This window comes from Colobus angolensis, unplaced genomic scaffold (genome assembly GCF_000951035.1).
Source record: "Colobus angolensis palliatus isolate OR3802 unplaced genomic scaffold, Cang.pa_1.0 Scaffold41, whole genome shotgun sequence".
NCBI classification, from domain to species: domain Eukaryota; kingdom Metazoa; phylum Chordata; class Mammalia; order Primates; family Cercopithecidae; genus Colobus; species Colobus angolensis.
In genome coordinates this window covers 5,456,752-5,483,232 of record NW_012117488.1, presented here as the reverse complement: position 1 = coordinate 5,483,232, position 26,481 = coordinate 5,456,752, and the positions used below count along the sequence as shown (strand labels likewise).

Sequence of the window (26,481 nt, the reverse complement as noted above, 5' to 3'; positions counted from 1 at the left end):
GCATGGAGAAATAAAAAAAAATACTAGTATTAATTTAGTACAGTATAATTGAAAACATTAGAAATTAAAGCATCATTTATTTTGAAAAAAAATTATCAAAATTAGTTTGAAAGTGTTTGCCTTCTTGCTGTACTCTAAATTATCATACTAAGCAAGCATATTTCCTATGCCTTGGCAAATTGTCATACTTGCTTCTAAGTATGGATCGATTCCCAACATTTCATCTTTTGCACTTTCAATGTCATGACATATTTCCAAGAGTTCTTCTAATGTGAAGATTTTTTTTTGAAAGTGTCACTTCCTCTGGAACATCCTTGTCCTATTCATCATAACCACTTTACTCATTTATGTCTAAAAGTTCACCAGCAAAAAATTTCCATGGCTGCATATGTAGAGTCTTAAATGTCAGCAGTGTCTCATGATGGTCAGCTATTTCTTTAAAATTCCTGTTATCACTATTCCTTTATTTGCTGTTCTTTCATCTTTGTTAGCTAATACTCCTTTTGATTATTCATCTGTGTAAAATATCGCTTGGGTTTATCACTGCAAAACAAGGAAACAACACAACTTCAGTGTCTGTACCTGATTGAATAACATATACACAGTGAGCAATCACCAACAGAGTGAATGAAATGACTTGATTGGTAATTGGTCATGATGCACTCCATTACTTATGTAGTGATTTGTGGACTAAAGGGCCAGTAGCAAAGTCTGTACTTTATGTAGTTAATCATACTTAATATACTGTGGTAAATGAAATATTAATTATGTTGTTTGGGAACAGATGCTATGTAATTAAATTGTGGCAACCAGAATATATGTATATAGGAACCACACAAAGTAAGGACTGCCTGCATATAAATATTGAGAATTATTCTCAATGCCCCTATAATTTACATGTTATTAACTTTATTTATCAATGGTTTACTCCTTTTAACAGTTTTCTTTTCCCCCATTAAATGGGAAGAACTTATATTCATGGAGATAAAGACTTTTCCAACATATGAGAAAGTATTCTACATAGCACAAGGCAGCTTCTGTATAATCACCCCCACTCTCTATCATAAGCCTGGTTTCAGAAAGGTAGAAGCACATTTCTCTCAAACTCATAAAAATGCTAAAGAAATTCTGGAGACTAAAGGATTTGCCTCTGGCACTCCCCTTCTTATAATCCTGTAGTACCTCTCTACTACACAATAATGTACATGCTTTAACATGGCCTATAAATCCCTTTATAATTTGGTACTTCAATACTCCTCAAGCTCTATCTCTTGACACCTTCTCCCTCACACTTCATGATTCACGAACAAAGAAGTGTTTCTTACCTCTCAGCCTTTGCTTATGTGTTATCTATGTGTAGACAGCATACTTGTCCACTAGGTGCAGTATCATTAGGATAACTTCTGCTCATCCTCAAGAATCATCTTACATGTCACCTCTTGCCCTGATTCCTGTATCCATCCACCCCTCACCTCCAGGAAGCTTATGTAAACCTCAACTATGTACTATAATAATTCTTTCATATCTTCATAATCATACTTGCCATAGCATAATTTATTTATATAATATATAAATATAACAATTTTATATATTTGTATAACATAAATATAATTTATACATTTATATAATATATAAATATAATTTATATTTACATAATATATAATAATTATAATTTATTATGATATTTTAATTATTTACTTTTATATAGGTTACATATCCCTTACCTGAAATGCTTGGGACCAGAAGTGTTTTGGATTTTGAAACTGTTCGGATTTTGGAATATTTGCATTACACCACTTGAGCCTCCCAAATCTGAAAATCTGAAATCTTAAATGCTCCATTGAGCATTTCCTTTGAACATCATGTGGACGCTCAAAATAATTCAGATTTTGGAGCACTCCAGATTTCAAATTTTTAGATTTAGGATGCTCAGTCTGTAACTGTTTTCTTTTCAAGACAGTAAGCTACTTGAAGGCAGAACTATATACATCATATATATAGTTGATATACAAATCAACTGGATATCATATATGTAGATCATTTACATAACAGTGGTTTGCTGAACAAATTGCAGGACAAAAAGATGTGACTAAAACAGCTGCAGAATTTTAGGGTTAGTTATAGAATTTATCTGAGGAAGAAAACTGCTCTTCTGCTTGAGGTTATGATGCACTCCATTACTTATGTAGAGGCAATTTTCCTGGATCTTTTGCCTCTGTCTAGTCTCGGGAAGCTGAGGCAAAGGTGAGCTAACCATCGTGCATAATCATGTAAAAGGCAACATCACTGAGTGATGAGTAACAGGTTAACTAGTTCTACTTAGCTAACCTGAAATAAAATGATGGGTGGTTGGAGCCAGAGGACTCAGTGAAAATAAGACAGCGGAGAGGAGGTGGTGCTTTGAGAAGCAAGCAAGGTGAAGGGGCACAGTCAATTGAATTTAAGAGCAGCGTTATCATTCATTCAGTCATAATATGTGCTTGTTATGTGCCAGACACTGAACTGCAATACCACAGTGAATGAAATGTAGTCCTTACATTACACTTAAGCAACTTATACCATATTTCCTAAATCCATATATTTTTCCCTTAGCCACTGTTACTGCATTGTCTAAAAGCCAACATTAAATTTTCTTTCTCTACAATGTAATATCCTTATTCTACAGATTAGGTGATTACAACTCTCTACTAAAGTTCATCAAATATTACAGGATTCATGTCAGCAATGCCTTGAGGAATACAACAAAGGCCTATAACCATGGTTTGACCAAAATAACCAGAGAAAACTATGGCAAAATTGAGAAATACTGATAAAATAGGATGGTATAGTTATCCAAAAAGAATCCCTAAGCAAGAATTCAGAACAAGATGAAAATCAACAACCAGAATAATGTAAGCACTTCTTGGGGTAAGGCCTTAAAGTTCCTAATGTTTTAAGAATAAAGATTTTAATTATTTTTTTAAAAAAACATTAAATAAAAGAATAATCCCAGATAGCTGGAGAACTTTGGGAGACTTAAATTATAGGACAAATACAACACAAACCTCTCTATTCTACCCACCTTCTCACTTAGAACATACTTCCCTAAGGCATACAACAGACTCATGCCAATGTTAGTCCCAAACTCCTCACAATATTGACTTGCTAATCTCTTTTAAGTAGTACTTGGCTTTTTCTGTGATCCCATCGATCCCCAGTACCTCTCAACCAGCTCTCATATAGAAAAACAGTATGATAGATGAATTCTTAAAATGATGCTAAATCACAGATCACAGCTTATTCTGAGGACACAGGAATATTTACAAAGACTTCTGGAAACTGAAATACTTTTAGCCAAATGAATTTGTCATTAATGTTGGAATTTCAATCATATGAGCCAGACTGAGGGAAATATCTTTGGATGCAGGGAAGTTTTCAAAGTCCCCAAAACGACACCACTTTAGCAACCACTGGCTTGCCTGTTGGAGAGTTCAGTACTGTGATACCTTGTTCTCAGCTTCCCCTACCATTAGTGGAATTCGTGGGATTGCAGAGATGGTAACAGTCGTGGCAGCACAACTCCCAAGCAGCAGCATTTGTATTAGACTCAGTACTACACTTGAATTGGGAACACAGCTCTGCAGATTTTTATAGGAATAATAAGCCAGTGAGAGATGATCTATAGAGCTAGCTATAGAACAGTAGAATTCTCCATTATCTTTCTTCAGGCACTGATTTTTATGCCAACTCTGATTTTTTTTTTTTGTCATTGTGATTATCTATATTCAGTATTAATATAGCTCCTTAGTACTATCCTTGCTTTAAAAAGTTTATGAAGAGCTGCACACTTTGGGGATGACTGATAAGTCACAGTGCATTCCACCTGATGCTTTTGGTTCTTTATTCCTGCCCAACTTTATACAGATATTTACTGTGTGCCTCCTATGCAATGAAAAGATTCTTTTAAAAAATAATTGAACAAATTCTCTCAAAGTAAAATAAAAATTCACACTGATTTATAGTTATCACTAAACTGAGAGGATTTTTCAATATCCAGAAAAATACTGTCATATATTATTTATAAAATCCGTTTTAAAATGTGTGTGCCATATTTCACAACTGCTCTGAGTTGTGGTAAGAGGTGCTTAACTACTTCAATATGGCTTATCATCTTGAACTTAGAAAAACTGTTTCAATTGATTGGACTGCTAATGTTCTTATAATTATAAATAGAAGGTTTCCCATTCTAATGTAGCAACTGATTGGCTATATTAAAAAACTTAAAAATCTATCTTGATTCCAAACTCAGAATTAGGACTCTTGTCTTCCATCCAATCAAGCATGCACTCTGGATCAAACTTATCTGTTCTTTGGCAAACATTCAGACACTCAGTAAGAAGTAAAACTATACTTCAGTTCCTAGGAAAATAAGAGTTACATGAAAGTTGCTTAGTTAAGGCAATATAACCAGTCAATCTAGGGAAAACATATTGCTCATTAAAAATGTTAATACTGGTTTCAAACAGTGGGAATGGATGGAAAAATGGGAAAAAGAAAGAAGCAAACCAAAAAATCTATTAAAGACTGAAGAGAATACTGCTGCTAATTTGCTTGCCTTCTCAGTTTCACTTTCAATTTTCAAGACTTTTTTTTTATGTTAATCTTCTATTTATTTACCTCAACAGTTTTTATCAGTCATTAGTGTATTTCACATAACTTTCTTGCAGACATTTTAGCTCTAAGGATTACTTGAGTTTGGTTTATATTAGAAATATTTTAATATTTACAGGTACTCTCCAGAGAAAAAGAATAATGAAGTCATTGTTATCTGTCATCCAAAACTGTATTTGTTCCCTTGGCTTTCATGAAAAACAGTATTTTACTTCCTCTTGCAATACGGTAGAGATAGTCAGATGTACTTAAATACCAGTATCTAATAGATATTGACTTAACATGCTTCCAGCCAGAGTAAGAGACCCATAGCCCCAGCCCCAGCCCTAAGTTGGCTGACCTACCATGTGCATGCACATGCCCCTGACCTGAGAAACAGCCTGGCAAGCCCACCCCTGACAAAGCCTCACCACCACCATCGCAAACTCTCTCCGCCTAGGCTACCGAGATGCTCATAAATGTCACTAGCATGGATTACAACTGAAGAAACTACATGAAGACTACATTACTGTTTCCATCTAGAACCAACGCCAATATATCCCACCAAAACAACACCCCAAGACTAGTTCATATGAAAAAGTCTTTCCCTAGGAAACCTACTCCATAAAATTAGAAGAGGTAATTTTTCCACCAGATGTGTAGAAATCATTGTAGGAACACATCAAACATGAAAAAGCAAGGACACACCACACCTCCAAAGGAATAGGATAATTCTCCAGTAACAGGTATCAATCACAAGGAAATACACAAAATGCCAGAAAAAAAGAATTCAAAATAATAATCTTAAGGAAACTCTGTGAGATACAAGAGAATACAGATAGACAAGTCAACAAAATCAGGAAAACAACTCATGATTTGAATGAGAAATTCCATAGAAATAGATATCACAATAAAGAACCAAACAGAAATTTGACAGCTAAAGAATTCCACGAATGAAATAAAAAAATACAATCAAGAGCCTCAACAGTAGATTAGACCAAGCAGAAGAATTTCTGAACTTAAAAGTCATTTGAAATAATAGAGACAGACCTCCCCACCCCCCAAAAAAAATAAGCCTACAGAATTTATGGGACACCATTAAGGGAACAAATAGTTGCATTATGGGTGCTAAATAATAAATTAATTAATAAAGAAGCAGTATCCAAATTATTAAGGGCACAGTCATATGTGTCAAACAGGCCTGAATTTGAGTTATAAATCTTCCGAATAATAGTTGCATGGCCTTGAAAGTGTGACTTAACCCTCATACACCTCAATTAACTTATTTATGACATACCAAACATAGTATCTGTCTCATTGGGTTGTTTTGTTGCTGTCGTTGTTTGTTTAAGTGATAAGATCTCACTATGTTGCCCAGGCTGGAGTGCAGTGGCTATTCACAGGCAGGATCATGCTACATCGCAACCTGGAATTCCTGGGCTCAAGCAATCCTCCTGCCTTTGCCGCCTAAATAGCTAGAACTATAGGTGTGTGCCACTGTTCCTGGCTTCAATGAGTTGTCTTAAAGATTAAAAGAAACTGCTCAGCAGACAGATTAGAACACTGTACACAATAAAATAGCTACTTTAAATGCTAGTAGTAATAGTTACAATAGTAATTCATAAAATAGTTTAACAGATAAAAAGATATAATTACTTCGTATTAACCAAAACCTAAGTACCCTTTCATCTCTCGTAATATGAACTGAATAGTTAAAAGCACAGCAATTTCAGTATCCTGCCATCACTCTCAAAGTGACCCTGAAGAATTTTTTTAACCACTCTGGGCTTATCTTTGTTTTCTCACTTAGAAAATGAATAACTTAAATCTTTGTATTGATCTTAAGAATTCATCCAGCACTTTCGGGGAGAACTGCAAGGATGAAGGAATAGGAGTCCCTAGGTTACAGCTAATAGGAGCCACTATTCTAGGTTCTCTTAGCATGGATCCTGTTTGCAGCAAGCAATTCTGTGAGTGCCTTAAGTGGTCCAAAAATGAACCACATTAGTTCAAATTGAACCAAATTCAATAAAAAAATAGCTCACGATTTACCTGAACATGCTACGTAATAATGAGTCTTGTCCTTTCCCTTTTCCATACAAACCATAGGAAAAGTATATCAAGTTCATTTTGAATGTATTTCTATTGTATACTCATATTAAAGTAAGACATACCACAAGGAGTACGATACAAACTTGTCCCAAGCCCACTAGGTGGAGAATTAGTCTAGGCTTAAATTGAGCCATTGTATCCTTTTCCTAGTTATACTTGTTTTTCAAAAATCTGTACATAGTTTCCATTAATAGAAACACTCTGAAAAGGAGGAAAATATTCCAAGAAATATTACAAAATAATCTCAAATATTTCAACACTATTCTGAACTACTGTCAAATCACAGTGAACCAGGGATTCTTCTTTTATCAGAAAGTAAGTCACTTTCTAAATACTTTCAACTAAATTTTAGCTTGAGAAGATCGTGCAATAGCTCCTAATTGATAATACACCAAGATACCCGACTTCTATAGGGTCTACTTTCATCAGCTAATAATAAAAGCCAGATTGAAAGGTTTTAAAAAATCATATAAGAGAAACAAGAAATCTGTGAAAGATACTCAATTAATGGCCCAGTATGTTTAAAATAATGCTGTTTTATGACTTTATTAGAAAAGAAGAATGCAAAATAATATTACACAGACCAAAAAGAATATATTCTTAATATTTTAAAATAGTGATGGGCCACATAACATGTACACAGATCTCTGAAAGTTAGTAATTCTGCCTTAAACAAGTACAACTTCAAAGTTAAAACAATAATCTGCTCTAACGGTTAAAATCAAAGTATTTTTTTCTTTGGTCTATGAATAATATGTATTCCCAGAGATTGCATGTTATATACTCTTCTACACAAAAACTACTCAACATTTACTTAGTGTGTCCCTTTCTGGAGTGCTAATTTCAGGAACTACAGACATCATTTAACTACAAAAAGTAATGATTATTCTTCTGTCATATACAGTGTCACTGCATAGGATGCAATAACTGTGTATTTAATATCAACTAAAGTAATTGAGAGCATTTCCATATTATGAGGTCTTGTTTGATGATATATGTCATTACAATCTCCTAAGAGATATGAGTAGTCATATGTATACTCAGTAGCATTAAATAAACAGATTCATGCCTGTGTATCAAGATCAATTCTGTCAGAAATGATCACTCTGCAGTTTCATGTCTCCTTGAGGGGCAGCCAACAATCTCAAGGGAGTTACCAAATTCTAACTAAGGTCTAGGATGAAGACTAGTCTGAAGAACATTAAAATAATGGTGTGGTCATTGAAGACAAAATACTCTCATGAGTACTTTTTCATCATTGCACAATTCAGCCCTATAATAGGGGCCGTGAAGGAAAGCAGAAGAGGTCAGGATTATTTCCAAAACCATATGAATAGCTGATGGTTTACATTTATTAAGGGCTGACTATTTATGTGACACGTTGTTGCAAGGATTGTCTCATTCTATCTTCCCCTAAACTCCCTATGAAGTAGATAGTATTATCCTTACAATTTACACATGAGACAACTGAAGCTTGGAAGTTAAGCAATCTGTCCAAAGTTGATGGAACCTACAAAAGGGCAGTTGGGATTTGAACCAAGCAACCAGAGCCTGAATACCACTTGCAACATAAGTCTCCCAAGAAGAAAGGGATATGGAACACTAAGACAACAACACAGCTCATTATTACATGTATTTAGACATCCATATCAAGTCAAATACTGCCCTACAATATTTTAGTACTCTTAACACCTTAAGAAGAAATTTTTTGTTTTCCTCATTCCTTGTAGAAAATCAATAACTTAGTGTTTGGGAAAAAACAAACTGACCAGATAGAAAAGAAGTTATACCTCTTTAATCCAGGAAACTACAAGATATATTTTATAAAACAATTATTGCAGCTGTGTTAGTACACCTTTCTACCTCACAAAAAGCTTAGTCATATGAACATGACTACTGTTTTTCACTAGCCATCCCCAACCCTCACTTCCATCCTACCCTTCACGCCTCACGACAGATATTATTATTTCCCAGTAAAATGAGAACCCCTTAACAAATCCATATGTATTACCTATAAGCAGGTAAACCTCACTTTGGGCATATAAAAGTCATAAAGTGACTTCAAGGTCTCAGAAGTAGGTAGTTTCCCTAATATAGTTTAAAAAAGGAAAGCTTCAATATTCTATCAGTGACTGACTTTCTCTTGCATGTGAATTCTGTGCCCATTATTAATTGAAGGGTCTTCTTTTATTTTCTTAAGATTCTGCCTTTTGTGGGCACCACTTTCCGGGATGATGATGGCATCCTAATTTTCTTTTGCTGAGAAAAGGAATTTTAAAACATTAGTTTTAGGCTCAACTTCAAAACAAGATCATAGTGAATGAAGACCTCCAAGATCCATATATCATCCAATTATGTTTCAGAACAAGGATCCCTGAAGAAAAAGATAAAAGAAAAAAAAGAAAAGAAAAGAAAACAAGTAAAATTCCATCTTACCTTATCACCTTGTATACCAGGGGGGCCCATTAATCCAGAAAGGCCTTGATCACCCTATAAACAGAACACAGAAGTTTAATGTCATGAAAGAGAATTGAAAATTAGAATTCTCTTGAAAATTAAAGCTCCCTTTAATCTTAGACATCAGTTCTTATTACAATCATTTCCAATCTTCACAATCTTTGAGCCCGTTTCTGAGGCTTCCCGCCCTTCCTTATCTCTTCCGGGGCTTAATAACTGGACTGTATTTCCCCACCTCCATATCCTTGCTCCGTTTTCTCTGATGTTCTTCTCTGTAATAAGGCTCTTGCTATCAAACTTCGCCTCAGTCCAAGGTCTACTGTGTTTTACAAATTGAAAGTAGGGCTAGGCGCCGTGGCTCATGCCTGTAATCCTAGCACTTTGGGAGGCCGAGAGAGGTGGATTACTTGAGGCCAGGAGTTCAAAACCAGTCTGGCCAACATGGTGAAATCCGTCTCTACTAAAAATACAAAAAAAACTAGCTGGACATGGTGGCGGGCACCTGTAATCCCAGCTACTCAGGAGGCTGAGGCAGGAGAATCACTTGAACCCAGGAGACGGAGGTTGCAGTGAGCCAAGATCTCGCCACTGCACTCCAGCCTGAGCGACAGAGTGAGAAAAAAAAAAAAAAAAAAAAAAAAAAGAAAGAAAATTGAAAGTAGTTTCCCTAAAAAATCAACAAGTGCATTGTGAAGCAGCTGTTGAGGTGTCACCCCTACTCCGTTTCTGTGAGGACCTGCAGCCTGGTAGGACTCCCAGAGAGAATCTCACGGGCTGTGGTGGGACCAGCTAGGTTCACGAGACTCACAGGAGGCACTTCCGCTTCCGGAGCTGAGCTGGTGCCTTCCACCCTGCGTGCCAGCTCCAGAGAACGTCCCTCACCCCGGAGTAATGACAGAAAATTGATTGGAAAGTCCATCATGTGCTTGGCTCGAATAGACTAGGCGTTACTCATTAGCGCTACCTTTTTTACATTTATTACTCTGAGAGAAGGCAGAGAAAACTGCACGAGGAAAGAGGAGACTAGAGGCTGGTCCTCTTACACTAGCTTTAGTCATGAAGGAATCATTTAATTTCTCTTCAAATTCCTCCATCTGGAAAATGAGGTTGATAATGATGATGGTGATGATGATGATTTCGATGTCATCTCACCCGTCTTATGGGAAAGGAAAAACTTACGCCATTTAAAAACTATCTATGCATGCTCTTTCTAAGCCCCAAAATGGCTTAAATCCTTGTGTATGGTCTATTACAGATGTTACTTAGTGGACGTTACATGGTGAAGTACTGAATTCTGCATTTCTTTTTCTCTTTCACCATTGACTATATATTTATTGTTAAAAATGGCTAATGGTTAAAATAAAATTGTTTGCCAATCCCCTTCTACTTCCACCAAGTTAATGTTTGTATTTTATTTGTATTCAGATTTATGTGTATAACCAGTTTCCTGTTTCCTCAGTATATTTGAATCCAATTTAATGTAAGTACAATTTCCAAAGATCATCTTTAAATTTTACCATTTTAGGAATACCTCTATTAATTTTAAAAGTTGGATTTTACTAAAGCTCTATGGCAACATACTACTAAATTTTATATCTTACTATGTTTCTGTTGCAGTTTTAACCACAGTTAGTATATAAGTAACTCAAAAAGTAAAAAAAAGACTAACATGCTTCCAAGTCTGAACTCCCATATTGAATCACCCTATATTTTGCTCAGAGAAGCCACAGGGAAAGATAAAACCAAGCATTTGATATAAATATGAATATTTAATCTAGGGGTTTTACTTAAAATAGTCACCAAAAGTGAATGGGCCTCTAATTTCTAAATTTTAAGTTAAGAAATCAAATGTATTATATTTAGATATTTTTAAATATGGCACTTGTATTTCTCAAATTGCAGAATTTTGTCCTTGCAATAATTAAGACAGTAATGAAAGTACTATGTTTATACTAGTAATTTTCTATTCCAAGTTATTTAGACTCAGTGAACTCAGTTCCACCACAATAATAAAATTACTAAAATTTTAGATTTAAAAAATGTTGAGTATGTACTCCCAAAATATGTATGACTATTGTATACCAGTAAAAATTTTAAAAACAAAATAAAATAATTTTTTGAGGATTTACTATTTCATATAGTATCTGTAGAGTAATTATGTGATTTTTAAAGTTTAAAATTGTTTCTGTAAGCCAATAAAAAGACAGTTTTCAAACTTTATGATAGTTTCTGTAAGCCAATAAGATCAGATCAATTTTGGAACCACCAAAATTGTTCAGGGATTTTTAAAGGTTGTGAATGTATACTACATAAACAAACACATCCCATAATTATATTACATTTATAAAGTGCCTGTCTAAACCAAACTTCCCAGATGTCCTCCTAAGACTCCATTTGTATTTATCCTCACTAGAAAACAGTATTCTTCTCCCGATAAAGTTTTTGTAGTTATCTTTGCTTTAAAACTAGTTTTTACTTAAATATGTATATGTTTGCATTGACAGCATTGTGATGAAATGAAAAGCATACTGGATGAGAAGTCTAAAAATTTGGATATATCATCAACTCTGCCATTTACTATCCATGTGATAAGTCTGTTAAAATCTATGAATTCTGTTTTCTCAATGGGAAAACAAGATAATGGTGAGTGCTTCTCTCACAGAGAGTTACCCTGGTACTTAAACATCATAAAGTATGTGAAACTATTCTAAAAAGATGAAAATTGGCATTACAATTTATATATTATTGTGTGCATCTGTATTAACAGAAAAATCTTTGCAATTAGGACCACATCCTGCCCTAATTTTTTACCCCATCCACCCCCGATTGGCAGATAGTACAGTGGCAGGCCACAGTAGACATTTAATAAAAGTAATGTTAAGACTTAAATCAATAAGTGAAATGGGTGATAAAATTTACTTAATTCTTCAAATAGTTCTTCTTTCATTAAAATCCAATAATTAATTCTCATTTTTTTCTTCCTGTCTGATACAGTAAAATCTACATTTTAAAATGCTTGAAATATATTACCATAATTTCATTTCATGGTCAAATAATTACCTTTTCTCCAGGAACAGCTTGACCTGGGGAAAATCCTGGATCTCCTTTGGGGCCCTAAATAAAATAGTTATAAAACAATTGGTAAAGCATAAGTTGCATATAATGTGTCATATATCTTTAGGTATTTATCACCAGATGTTATATACATTATATGGTGTTAAATAAAATAATTTTACATTGAGATAGGCATTGTTTATTTCATTTTTTAATGTATATTTTTCTTAGCCTTATTTTTAAATGATGAGAAGATTCCTAAACATTCTCGAGACATAGTTGATTTTTTAATCTAATAAATTTAAAGTTATACACTATTGAAACATTTTTCTTGAAGGACCTAGGTAAAGATTTTATTATCTTTTCCATTTTTGTGACATATTGAGTTCTTATTCCTATTTTAGCATTGAAAGACTATTACTTTAGTAAAAGAAAACTGCTTATAATAATCCTTAAAATTCTAAGATATCGTTCCAAGTTTAAATGTTTTCCAAAATATTATAATGCACATATATTACTTTTATTATTATGAAAAATAAACAGAAAAAAGATACCTCTAATCCACAAAAGTCTTTTTATTCTGTTATAAAATTAGATGTTTTCATAGTCTGGGGATCTTTATCTTTTACATTTCAAGAAAAATATGACATTAGGTTTCAGCTAAAGTTTTTTGGTACAATATTAAAATATTTTTATGATGCACAGTAGCAAAGTAACTCTTTTTCAAACTATTTGTCACATCTCAAAATATAGGGGCCACAATGGAGATTCTTTAAAATTCAAATTGTGATTTCATTACCATTCTCAACTAAGAATAAATAATTCTCCTTTCCCAGATACTTCTAAATGCTATTTTCACTGGGAAATAGTCATGTCTTTTTACACATTCAGGGATGCTTTTAAATGACACTTAAGCTGACTGATGAAAGATGGAATACCAAAAGAAAAGTCCTGCATGTCCCCCAGTAAGTACTCGCATTTTACAAATTAGAAATGAACCCTCACTGGCAAAAAGTCCTATATTCTATAGTCAAAGAAAAATTCTATATGGTGTAAGGAAAGGGGGGTCCAGTTTTAGTGTTCTGCATATGGCTAGCCAGTTATCCCAGCACCATTTATTGAATAGGGAATTCTTTCCCCATTGCTTGTTTTTGTCAGGTTTTTCGAAGATCAAATAGTTGTAGGTGTGCAGTTCTTATTTCTGGGTTCTCTATTTTATTCCATTGGTCTATGTGTCTATGGATTAAAAACTTAAATGTAAAACCCAAAACTATAAAAACCATAGAAGACAACCTAGGCAATATGATTTAGTACAGGCACAGGCAACGATTTCATAATGAAGACACCAAAAGCAATTGCAAAAAAAAAAAAAAAAAATTGACAAATGGGATCTAATTAAACCAAAGAGCTTCTCTGCACAGAAAAAGAAACTATCAACAGTGTAAACACAACCTACAGAATGGGAGAACATTTCTGCAAACTATGCATCCAACAAAGGTCAAATATCCAGCATGTATAGGAACTTAAACAAATTTACAAGAAAAAACAAACAACCTCATTAAAAAGTGCACGAGGGATATGAAAAGAAACTTTTCAAAAGAGGACATACATGCAGCCAACAAGCATATGAAAAAAATCTCAACATTACTGATCATTAGAGAAATGCAATTCAAAACCACAATGAGATGCCATCTCACACCAGACAGAATGGCTATTTTGAAAAAGTCAAAAAATAACAGATGCTGATGAGGTTGTGGAGAAAAAGAAATGCTTATACACTATTGATGGGAGTTTAAATCAGTTCAACCATTGTGGAAGACAGTGTGGTGATTCCTCAAAGACCTAGAGACAGAAATACCATTCGATGCAGCAATCCCATTACTGGGTATATACCCAAAGGAATATAAATCATTCTGTTATAAAGACAAATGCATGCATATGTTCATTGCAGCACTATTCACAATAGAAATGACATGAAATCAACCTAAATGCCCATCAGTGATAGACTGGATAAAGAAAATGTGGTGCTGTACATACACCATGGAATACTATGCAGCCATAACAAAGAATGAGCTCATGTCCTTTATAGGGACATGGATGGAACTAGAAATCATTATCTTTAGCATACTCACACAGGCACAGAAAACAAAATACCACATGTTCTCACTTATAAGTGAGAGCTAAATGATGAGAACATATGGACACATAGAGTGGAACAACAGACACAGGGGCCTACTTGAGGGTGGGAGGAGGGAGAGGATCAGGAAAAATAACTAATGGGAACTAGGCTCAATACCTGGGTGATGAAATAATCTGAACAAGAAACCCCTAATGACACAACATTACCTATGTAACAAACTTACACATGTACCGCTGAACTTAAAAAAAAAAATTTTTTCTTTAAGGAAAGTTTGTCTTCTAGGTTGACCTCTTCTTTATCGTAGCCATCACTGCTCGTTCCACTACTAAGGCTACAATTTTAGGTCACTAGTTACAAGGTTATGAAACCTAAGAAATGGTTTTGGTGATATCTTTATATTTAAAAACTTAAGTCATCATCAAAAAAGGTAATATACTTAGAATTTATAAGAGAAACTCCAGCTTATCTAGTAAAACATATTTTATAGATAAAAGAAGCAATAAAGCCCAGAAAAGTTAATTGACTTGCTAAGGATTACTTAGGAAAATATTTGCAAACAAGGTCCATTTTCCTTCTTATATCACAATGCCTATTAAAAATCTTATCTATTGGTTTTAATATATTTTAATCTTTTATTATAAAAGCTAACTAGTTGATTCAAGGCAATAATTTACAAAGAATTTTAAAATAAGAAATGATAGCCCTTGAAAAGTTTAAATATAATAAAACCCTTTGTGACCAATGTTTTTATTATAGATATCATGTTAAAAATTCTTATGTTTAGATCCTATTTGAATTTTCTTTTTTTTTTTCTTTTTTTTTTATTATACTTTAAGTTCTAGGGTACATGTGCATAACGTGCAGGTTTGTTACATATGTATACTTGTGCCATGTTGGTGTGCTGCACCCATCAACTCGTCAGCACCCATCAATTCATCATTTATATCAGGTATAACTCCCCAATGCAATCCCTCCCCCCTCCCCCCTCCCCATGATAAGCCCAGTGTGTGATGTTCCCCTTCCCGAGTCCAAGTGATCTCATTGTTCAGTTCCCACCTATGAGTGAGAACATGCGGTGTTTGGTTTTCTCTTCTTGTGATAGTTTGCTAAGAATGATGGTTTCCAGCTGCATCCATGTCCCTACAAAGGACGCAAACTCATCCTTTTTTATGGCTGCATAGTATTCCATGGTGTATATGTGCCACATTTTCTTAATCCAGTCTGTCACAGATGGACATTTGGGTTGATTCCAAGTCTTTGCTATTGTGAATAGTGCTGCAATAAACATACGTGTGCATGTGTCTTTGTAGTAGAATAATTTATAATCCTTTGGGTATATACCCAGTAGTGGGATGGCTGGGTCATATGGTACATCTAGTTCTAGATCCTTGAGGAATCGCCATACTGTTTTCCATAATGGTTGAACTAGTTTACAATCCCACCAACAGTGTAAAAGTGTTCCTATTTCTCCACATCCTCTCCAACACTTGTTGTTTCCTGATTTTTTAATGATGGCCATTCTAGCTGGTGTGAGATGGTATCTCATTGTGGTTTTGATTTGCATTTCTCTGATGGCGAGTGATGATGAGCATTTTTTCATGTAAGAGACAAAGAAGGCCATTACATAATGGTAAAGGGATCAATTCAACAGGAAGAGCTAACTATCCTAAATATATATGCACCCAATACAGGAGCACCCAGATTCATAAAGCAAGTCCTTGGAGACTTACAAAGAGACTTAGACTCCCATACAATAATAATGGGAGACTTCAACACTCCACTGTCAACATTAGACAGATCAACGAGACAGAAAGTTAACAAGGATATCCAGGAATTGAACTCATCTCTGCACCAAGCAGACCTGATAGACATCTATAGAACTCTCCACCCCAAATCAACAGAATATACATTCTTCTCAGCACCACATCGCACTTATTCCAAAATTGACCACATAATTGGAAGTAAAGCACTCCTCAGCAAATGTAAAAGAACAGAAATTATAACAAACTGTCTCTCAGACCACAGTGCAATCAAACTAGAACTCAGGACTAAGAAACTCAATCAAAACCGCTCAACTACATGGAAACTGAACAACCTGCTCCTGAACGACTACTGGGTACATAACGAAATGAAAGCAGAAATAAAGATGTTCTTTGAAACCAATGAGAACAAAGATACAACATACCAGAATCTCTGGGACACATTTAAAGCAGTGTGTAGAGGGAAATTTATAGCACTAAATTCCCACAAGAGAAAGCAGGAAAGATCGAAAATTGACACTCTAACATCACAATTAAAAGAATTAGAGAGGGAAGAGCAAACACACTCAAAAGCTAGCAGAAGGCAAGAAATAACTAAGATCAGAGCAGAACTGAAGGAGATAGAAACACAAAAAACCCTCCAAAAAATCAATGAATCCAGGAGTTGGTTTTTTGAAAAGATCAACAAAATTGACAGACCGCTATTTGAATTTTCTATCATCTGTCAGTGTGGCAGGACAATGGCGTGAACCCATTGTTTACAATACAACAAGATTGAGAAAGAAAAAGTGAAGTAGGATAGAGGTAGGGACAAAAATGTCTGTGTAGAGTAGGTCCAGGAGAGAATGAAAGGAGAGGAAGTCTCCTAGCTAACAGAAACAACTTAGGAGTTTCACTCTAAAAGGGAACAGCATAAGGAGCAGAAAGGAGACATAAAAAGAAATGGGGAGTGTGGAGCTTTTATGCTCTATCCTGCCATACCACCTTCCCAGGAAATCAATGTGTTCACCCACAGAAGCTCTTCAAATCTTGTTCAAGAGTTTTTATAACCCAGTTTCCAGTCCCTCTCTCCCCTCCCTGGCAAAGGGGGTAGGGGAAAGTAGGGCTGAAAGTTCCCATTCTCTAATCATTTGTGTGTCTTTGTGGTGACCAGACCCCAGTGCTGAAAGCTATTTAGAGATCCCGGCCTGTGTCATCTTATTAGCATAAACTCTGGTGTGGTCAGAAGGGGCTTGTTATGACTAACAAATGACACCCCTATCACTCAGAAAATTTCAAGTTTAGGAGCTCTATGCCAGGAACTAGGGACAAAAACCAAATATATATATATTTTATTATACCACATCATTATTTTTTAAAATCCCCAATTATTTGCCTTATGTCTCTTTCATTAGGCTGTTCGTGAGTTGTATCCTTTACAATAAACTGGTAAAAGTAAGTAAAGTGTTTTCCTGAGTTCTGTGAACCGTTCAAGTAAAATATTGAATCTGAGATGATGGGTCATGGGAACCCCGTAGCTTGTAGTTTGCCCAAGCGGAAGTGTGCGTCATGGTCTGGGCATCTCATTTTTGGCTGGCATCTGAGGTGTGGGAAGTCTTGTGGGACTCAGTCTTAAAAACTGTGGAGATTGATGCTAACCCTGGTAAGCTGTTGTCAGAACTGAAATGAATTGTTGGATATCCAACTGATGTCAGAGGATCTGAGGATCTTACAGATATAATTACCTAGCATCAGCAAAAGATGATCAATGACTTTGCTGAAGTTATGTATCAGCTTAAGGAGCTTTGGGTACAAGACTATGGGGTTTTCTAAGTATAGAATCATATTGTCTGCAAACAAGGATAGTTTGACTCCCTCTCTTCCTATTTGGGTGTGCTTTATTTCTTTCTCTTGCCTGATTGCTCTGGCCAGGACTTCCAATACTATGTCGACTAGAAGTGGTAAGAGAGGCATCCTTGTCTTATGCTGGTGTTCAAGGGTAAGGCTTCCAGCTTTTGCCCATCCGGTATAATGTTAGCTCTGCATTTGTCATAGATGATTCTTATTATTTTGAGGTATGTTTCTTCAATGCCAGGTTTATTGAGAGTTTTTAACATGAAGAGGTGTTGAATTTTATTAAAAGCCTTTTCTGCATCTATTGAGATAATCATGTGGTTTTTGTCTTTAGTTCTGTTTATGCGATGAATGACATATTGGTTTGCATATGTTGAAATAACCTTGCATGGCAGAGATAAAGTCTGCTTGATCAGAGTGGATAAGCTTTCCAATGGGCTGCTGGATTCAGTTTGCCAGCATTTTGTTGAGAATTTTTGCATCAATGTTCATCAAGGATGTTGGCATACAGTTTTCTTTTCTTGTTGTACCTCTGCCAGGTTTTAGTATTAGGATGATGCTGGCCTCATTTAATGAGTTAGAAAGGAATCTCTCCTCTTCAATTTTTTGGAATAGTTTCGTAGGAATGGTACCAGCTTTTTTTTTTTTTTTTTTTTTTTTTAGTAGACTTTGTCTATGGATCTATCTGGTCCTGGGCTTTTTTTTTTGGTTGGTAGGCTATTTATTACTGATTCAATTTTGGTGCTCATTTTTGGTCTGTTCAGGAATGCAATTTCTTCTGTGTTCATTCTTGGGAAGGTGTGTGTGTGTGTCCAGGAACTTACCATTTCTTCTAAATGTTCTAGTTTTTGTGCATAGAAGTGTTTATAGTATTCTCTGATGGTTACTTGTATTCTGTGGGGTCAGTGGTAATATCTCCTTTGTTTTTTCTAATTGTGTTTATCTGAATCTTTTCTCTTTCTCTTTTATTAGTCTAGCTAGCAGTCTATCTATTTTACTAATTTTTTCAAAAAACCAGTTCCAGGATTTGTTGATCTTTGAATGATCTTGCATATCTCAATCTCCTTCAGTTCAGCTCTGATTTTGGTTATTTCTTGTCTTCTGCTAACTTTGAGGTTAGTTTTCTATTCGTTATCTTTTAGTTGTGATATTAGGTTGTTAAATTGAGATATTTCTTTTTGATATGGGTGTTTAGCGCAATAAATTTCCCCTTAATACTGCCTTAGCTGTGTCCTAGAGATTCTCATATTTGTATCTTTGTTCTCATTAGTTTCAAAGAACTTGTTGACTGCTGCCTTAATTTCATTATTTACCCAAAAGCTCTGCAGGAGCAGGTTATTTAATTTCAATGTAATTGTATGGTTTTGAGCAATTTTCTTAGCCTTGATTTCTAATTTTATTTTGCTGTAGTCCAAGAGAGTGGTTGGTATGAATTCAGTTCTTTTGCATTTGCTGAGGATTGTTTTATGTCTAACTGTGTGGTCAATGTTAGAGTATGTGCCATGTGGTGATGAGAAGAATGTATATTCTGTTGTTTTGGGTGGTGAGTTCTGTAGATGTCTATCAGGTCCATTTGATCCAGTACTGAGTTCAGGTCCTGAATATCTTTGTTAATTTTCTGCCTCAGTGATGTCTCTAATACTGTCAGTGGGGTGTTAAAGTCTCCCACTATTATTGCATGGGGATCTAAGTCTTTTCAAAGGTCTCTAAGAACTTGCTGTATGAATCTGGTTGCTCCTGTGTTGGATGCATATATATTTGGAATAGTTAGGTCTTCTTGTTGAATTGAACCTTTTACCTTTATATAATGCCCTTCTTTGTCTTTTTTTTGATATTTGCTGGCTTAAACTCTGTTTTGTCCAAAATTAGGATTGGAACTCATGTTTTTTTTCTGTTTTCCATTTGCTTGGTAGATTTTTCTTTATCTCTTTATTTTGAGCCTATGTGTGCTACTGCTTGTAAGATGAGTCTCTTAAAGACAGCTTACCATTGAGTCTTTGTTCTTTAGCCTGCCACTCTGTTCCTTTTCACTGAGACATTTAGCCTGTTTACATTCAAGATTAGTGTTGATATATGTGGATTTCCTACTGTCTTCATGATGTTAGCTGGTTTTTATGCAGACTTGTTTGTGTGGTGGTTTTAAAGTGTCGCTGGTCTGTGTATATAGCATGTTTTTGTAGTGGCTGGTAATGGTCCTTCCTTTCCATATTTAGTGTTTCCTTTAGGAGCTCTTATAAGGCAGGTCTGATATTAACTCTCTCAGTATTTGATTGTCTGAAAAGGATATTATTTCTCCTTTGCTTACAAAGCTTAGTTTAACTGGATATGAAATTCTTGGTTGGAATTTCTTTCCTTTAAGAATGTTGAATATTGGCCCCCAGTCTCTTCTGGAATGTATGGTTTCTGCCGAAAGGTCTGCTATTAGGCTGATAGGCTTCCCTTTCTGGGTGACCTGACCTTTCTCTCTAGCTGCCTTTAACATTTTCCTTTCATTTCAACCTTGGAGAATCTGATGATTATGTAACTAGGGGATGATCTTCTTGTGAAGTATCGTACTGGGGTTCTCTGTATTTCCTAAATTTGAATGTTGGCCTCTCTAGCTAGGGTAGGGAAGTTCTCATGGATGATATCCTGAAATATGTTTTTCAAGTTGTTTCCATTCTCCTCATCTCTTTCAGCAACACCAGTGAGTCATAGATTTGGTTTCTTTACATAATCCCATATTTCTCAGGGGTTTTGTTCATTCCTTTTCATTATTTTTTCTCATCCTTGTCTGACTGTCTTATTTCAGAAAGCCAGTCTTCAAGCTCTGAGGTCTTTCTTCGGCTTGGTCTGTTTTAACACATGTGATTGCATTATGAAATTCTTATTTTTTTTTTCAGCTCTATCAGATCAGTTACATTCTTTTCTATACTGGCTATTTTGCTTGTCAGCTCCTGTATCATTTTGTATCATTTCATTGTGATTCTTAGCTTCCTTAGGTTGGGTTTCAGCTTACTGCTGCATATGGGTTTCAGCTTACTGCTGCATATGTTCCTATTCACATTCTGAATTCTATTTCTGTCATTTCAGCCATCTCAGCCCAGTTCAGAACCCTTGCTTCAGGGTTAGTACAGTCATTTGGAGGAAAGAAGGCACTCTGGCTTTTTATGTGTCAGAGTTCTTGTACTGGTTCTTTCTCATCTTTGTGGGCTGATGTTACTTCAGTCTTTGAAATTGCTGTCCTTTGAATGGTTTATTTTTCTTTCATCCTATTTGAAGCACTTGAGGGTTTTATTGTGGTATAAGGCTGGCTCAGTCAACTGGCCTCATCTCTGGATGATTTTAAGGGGCCAAGGCTCAACTCACAACTCCTGGACTACATGCTGTAACTCTGAGGGACTGATATTGGACCTTGACTTTGTTCTCTGGTTCTTCAAGGTTTGGAACCCACTGCAATGTAGGGAGCTAAGTTCCTGGACCATTGGTCACAGCACTCGATGGGTAGTGCCAGCCAAAGTGTTTCATAGGGTGGTAGCAGCAAGCTCTGTCCTTGTTTGCACATGCCAGCAGCAGTGGCAGCGTGGCAGGATGCTGGCGGGTGCTGAGGTTATATACAGCAGTGGCAGAGGTAGCATGACTCAGGAAGGTGGGGGTCACACTGGTGGACTGGTGGTGGTGTTAGCACAGGGGCGAGGCACTGGCAGGTGCAGGACTGTGTGTGCCCTCTGTGCGTGTTCACACAGGTGGAGGTGGCTGCTCAGGGTAGGAGAGGGTCCACTCTTCTTCGTGCCTAGTTTCACTCCAGTGGCAGTGTTGGCACAGGGTTGGGGTGCTGGCAGGGGCGGGGCTGGAAGACTCTATGCCTACCAGGGCTCCGACTGTGATGGCAGTATGGCAGAGGGAGGGGAGGTGGACTGCACACATGCCAGCAACAGTGCCATGGCAGGGTTCACATGCAAAACCGGTGGAACAGGGAAGGCAAGATCTGCCTGTACACACATGCATTGGCAAAGCAATACGGGGAGTGGCCATGGAGCCTGGGGATGCTGCAGTGGGGGAAGCAACAGGTCGGCTGTTGCATGTCCAGAGGGCCGCTCTGCTGGTCAGACACAGTCCAACAGTGCAGGAGTTATGATGCGGGTCCCCAGGGCCCCAGCCTGGCTGCATCCGTTTGCAGTGCAGCACTGGGTGCCCTAGGAAAGGCCAGCAGATCAAGGAAAGCTCAGATCAGACTGGCTCCATCTGATAGGGAACACCACCCTGCAGAATTTACAACTGGGCTAAAGTTCCCCCAGCGGAACAGTTCCCCTAGGGCTAAAGTCTCCTATGGGAGCAAGTGGAGCTTAGGGGGACTGGCATTCCTGGCCATGCTCCACTACAGATGCTCCTACACCAAATCCTCTGGGCTCCACACTTGCTGAAGTGCTGCCCCTACCATTTATCTAAGCAGCTCTCCCTGCCAATCAAGTGGCTGTGGTGGTTGACAGGTCTCCTCCTGCCGGGATTCCAGAGGCCCATGGTGAAAGCAGGTTGCTCCTTGCCAGTTCAACTCACCTGTTCCCCAGGAGCTGGGGTCCATGAATGAGTCCTGATGGGAAGTAGCCCTGTGCAGGATTTCCAGCTTCCTCCCTCCTCCACCCAGCTTCTGTGTCTTCCCTCTGTCCACTCTCCATGCCCTTTCTCTACAGATCTGTTAGGAGTGTGCCAGTCACCCCAGTCTTCAGTGGCAGCTGTTCCACCTGGCTGTGTCTAGTCAGTCATCTTGCCCAGCTCCCATATCATTCTTTACATTTTCATAATGTTGGACTGACTATTTTTTATGGCAATCTGACCCACTAAAAATTCTTATTGTGGGTAAGCATCTGTACTTAAGATATTTATTTAATTCATATGGAAGGAAAAATCGTACTTCTAGTTAAGATAAATACATGATGGAGACATAGGAAAAGACAGTCTTAACCAGGGATAGAACATAGCACCAAGATACTACTCTTTGGTGTTCGATACTTAATATGTATACTAATATATTAAATATTATTAACGAAACATTGTTGCTGTGGGTTATTAAGGCTAGATGTTTTCATTTAACTGGATTAAATTTGAAAGAACTATTGGCCCTGACTAAATTAATATAGGACGTGAATGTTTGTAGGAAGGTTTTAGACTTCCTCTAAGAAGCATTTTTTGGAAAAGAACTGTCTTGACCACAGATTGCCTGGACTGGAATTGTAAGCACATGGTAGGCTGAAGATACAGACTCTACGTGCATTCATTACTCATGTTCAAAGATCTATAGCATAATTTTCCGTGTTTAACTAATAGCAATGAACATTTCCATCACCCTGCAAATAAATAGAAATATAGTTCATTTAATAGATAAATATGATAAACTATACACCCAGGTAGCATTTGATAACAAGAAAAAAGCCATTCTCTCTGGCAAACAGGAAATGGAATTTACTTTCTTATTTTTTTAAGAAGAACATTATTTCTACCATCAGTCTCCTGATTTCAGCCAATGATTTCAGTTAATGATCCCCATAGTCTTTCTCTATTTTAAATCATATTAGTTTTAGAGGCTGAGAAAAATTGCTGCATATCCACTAAATTTGTGTGTGGCACTTTATATTTCTACTATTTAGCAATTTAACAACACAATCCTCAGGGATTAGGAATCAGTTTCACTCCTCATAGAATGTCTATATTACTATCATTATCTACAGGATAACCTAAAACCTTTGAATATAACTACTTTGTTACTATTACTAAATACATCCATAAAGTCTTTAAGTTAATTAACCCCACCACTATCCTGCCTTCTTAAGGTGGTATTTTATAAAAGAATTCCTCATTGTGTTGGGAGAGACAATCTTGCGTAAAGAAAAGACCAAGACATTTCCAATTTTGTCTCTCCCTCTACCACTTACAAACAGTGTTACCTTGGGTAAGTGCTTACTGCTCCCAAGTGTTTTCTTCAGTGCAAACCAGAAGGTAATAAAGCCTGCTCTCACAGTACTTATGATTGGGATAAAACTAAAGAGACATCATACATAAAGTAAGTGGCAGATATTAGATAAGAGAGAATTATAAAGTATAAAGCTTGAATGTTCTATTAATTCTGATTACTCTAAAAATGCATGTTAAGTACCTAAGAAAATCGTTTCCACAAAATCAAATACTACAAGCTTTATATGGTACATTTGTGATACAATGGTAATTTTTAATACCTGTCACAAATCTACTGTCTTCCACAAATATATGCAGTTAAATCATGATCAGTTTTGGCTAGTTTGGACACAGTTATCAAATTCTCAAATTAAATATGAAGTAAAGACTATTTTTCAGGTTTATATGACTAAATTCCCAATAGGCCTAAGTTTTTGCAAAATAAGTGTAGGTTTTTAAATCCCTAATATGTGGGTTCATGAAATATCTTATTGGTGAATAGTTATAGTCAAAATTAAGTCCATCCTACTAAATATGATATTAAAGAAGACTCTTGAGATTACATTTTCTTCTCTCCTAGGTCATCTCACAGACATATATTAATACTAAACACTATTTAAAAACATTGTTTTTAATATTTTTAAAATTTATTTTTGATACATATTTTCCAGGTACATGTGATAAATAATTTGATATACTCTTATAATCAAATCAAGGTAACTGGGATCTCTATTACAATGTGTTTAATCTTGGAACAGAGATAATTTTACTTTGATACAAATATTTTCTTCTAAATATTTATACACATTTTAAGAAGTCAATGAAATAAAATACTTTCCACCATCTCTACCTTATCTCTCCTCACTCTATTTTCAACATTTTTTGTTTATATTTGCTTCTATTCTGAAACAGCAGCAGTGCTTATTAAGAAAGGACTCTCGGGCTGGCCGCAGTGCCTCACGCTGGCACTCCTCAGGCGGATCACCTGAGGTCGGGAAGTTGAGACCAGGCTGACCAAAATGGAGAAACCCCATCTTTACTAAAAAAAAGATTAAAAAAAAGAAAACTAGCCAGGCATGGTGGCACACGCCTGTAACCCCAGCTACTCAGAAGGCTGTGGCAGGAGAATAGCTTGAATCCGAGAGGCGGAGGCTGCAGTGAGCCGAGCTCGCACCATTGCACTCCAGCCTGGGCAACAAGAGCAAAACTCCGTCTCAGAAAAAAAAAAAAAAAAAAGGATTCTCTAAAGGGAGTAAACTGGTACTTGCCACTGCAGATTGAGAGATAAATTACAAGAGTGCCTAACTGTTCGCTACTGGCTGAAGTATTAGGTTGGTGCAAAAGTAATTGTGGTTTCTGTCTTTTTAATGTGCAAAACCCGGAATTACTTTAGCACCAACCTAGAGGGGGGAGAAGAATAAAAGCCATGTGGAAATTCCCCTCTCCTGTTTTCTGTCTCCCTGGGTCTTGTGGAGAGGAGGCAATTAGCAGGAATATAAACCCACTATAACTTCAGCCCTGTGGAGAAATATAATCTGAGCCCTTACAGCTACTTTAACCTTACTAGACTAATTATAAAGTCCCCAAATAAAGCTCGAAGGGCTATGAAACCACAAACTCAGAAACAAATTCCTAATTTCTTTAGAAATCATCTATCTTCTTCCCTATTACTCATCCAGACTTGATTTTAAAGATTGGTTTTTCCTCTCTGAGGCACTTTTATTGAACTCAAAACAATTTTCAACACAGGTGAGAAATTTTAGAACATTTAGATTTGAATTATCTTGTTATATGCTATTATTACCTATTAATAATAATGATACTACTTATGGCATCATAGCACCATGTTAAGAGCTCTACTCACACTAATGTATTTAGCCATCACTAGAGCACTATGAGCAGGTAGCATGATTCTCCCCATTTTACAGAAAAAGAGAGAAGCTTGATGAGCCTAAGCAAGCAATTTGCTTTTAGCCATTCAAATTGAAAGTGCTAAGACTTGCACCCCCATCTGTCAGACTCCAAAACTTCTGTTCTTAATTCCAGTCTATATGATTTCATGTTTACTTCTGAATGCGATCACTGATAAGCAGAGGGGTGTGATCCTCAAAGATTCATGAAGTTACTGGCAACCAAGATCCTAATACTTATCTAATCTGTTCCCCAACCTCTGTCATCACTCATATGCACACTTTTTCCTTTTCTCTTCTTCTTAATGCAATAGATTGAAAGTTTTTCCCTTCAAAATTTATACATTGAAACCTAATCCCCAACGTAATGATAGGTGGAGCTCGTATGAATGGGATTAATGCCCTTATAAAAGAGACCCCAGAGATGTAGTTAGTTCCTTCCATTGTGTGGTGACACATTGAGAAGGCTCTGCCTATGAACCAGAAAGCAAGCCCTCAGTAGACACTAAATCTTCTGGTGCTCTAATCTTGGACTTCCGAGACTCCAGAACTGTGTGAACTGTTAGAAATAAATTTCTGTTGCTTATAAACTACTCAGTTTATGGTATTTTGTTATAGCAGCCTGAAAAACTGAGAATATATATATATATATATATAT

At 36.3% G+C, this 26,481-nt stretch overlaps 1 protein-coding gene across 1 annotated transcript in view; it reads right to left on the bottom strand.

Annotated features, from left to right (window-relative positions):
- The window catches only part of COL24A1 (collagen, type XXIV, alpha 1), a 395,043-nt gene that overhangs the window by 328,591 nt on the left and 39,971 nt on the right, over positions 1 to 26,481 (bottom strand). The window contains exons 6-7 of the mRNA XM_011956095.1: positions 12,259 to 12,312; positions 9,178 to 9,231 (exon numbers count right to left, since the gene is read on the bottom strand). Coding sequence (XP_011811485.1) covers positions 9,178 to 9,231; positions 12,259 to 12,312 — 108 coding nt within the window. The remainder of the gene's footprint in view (positions 1 to 9,177; positions 9,232 to 12,258; positions 12,313 to 26,481) is intronic.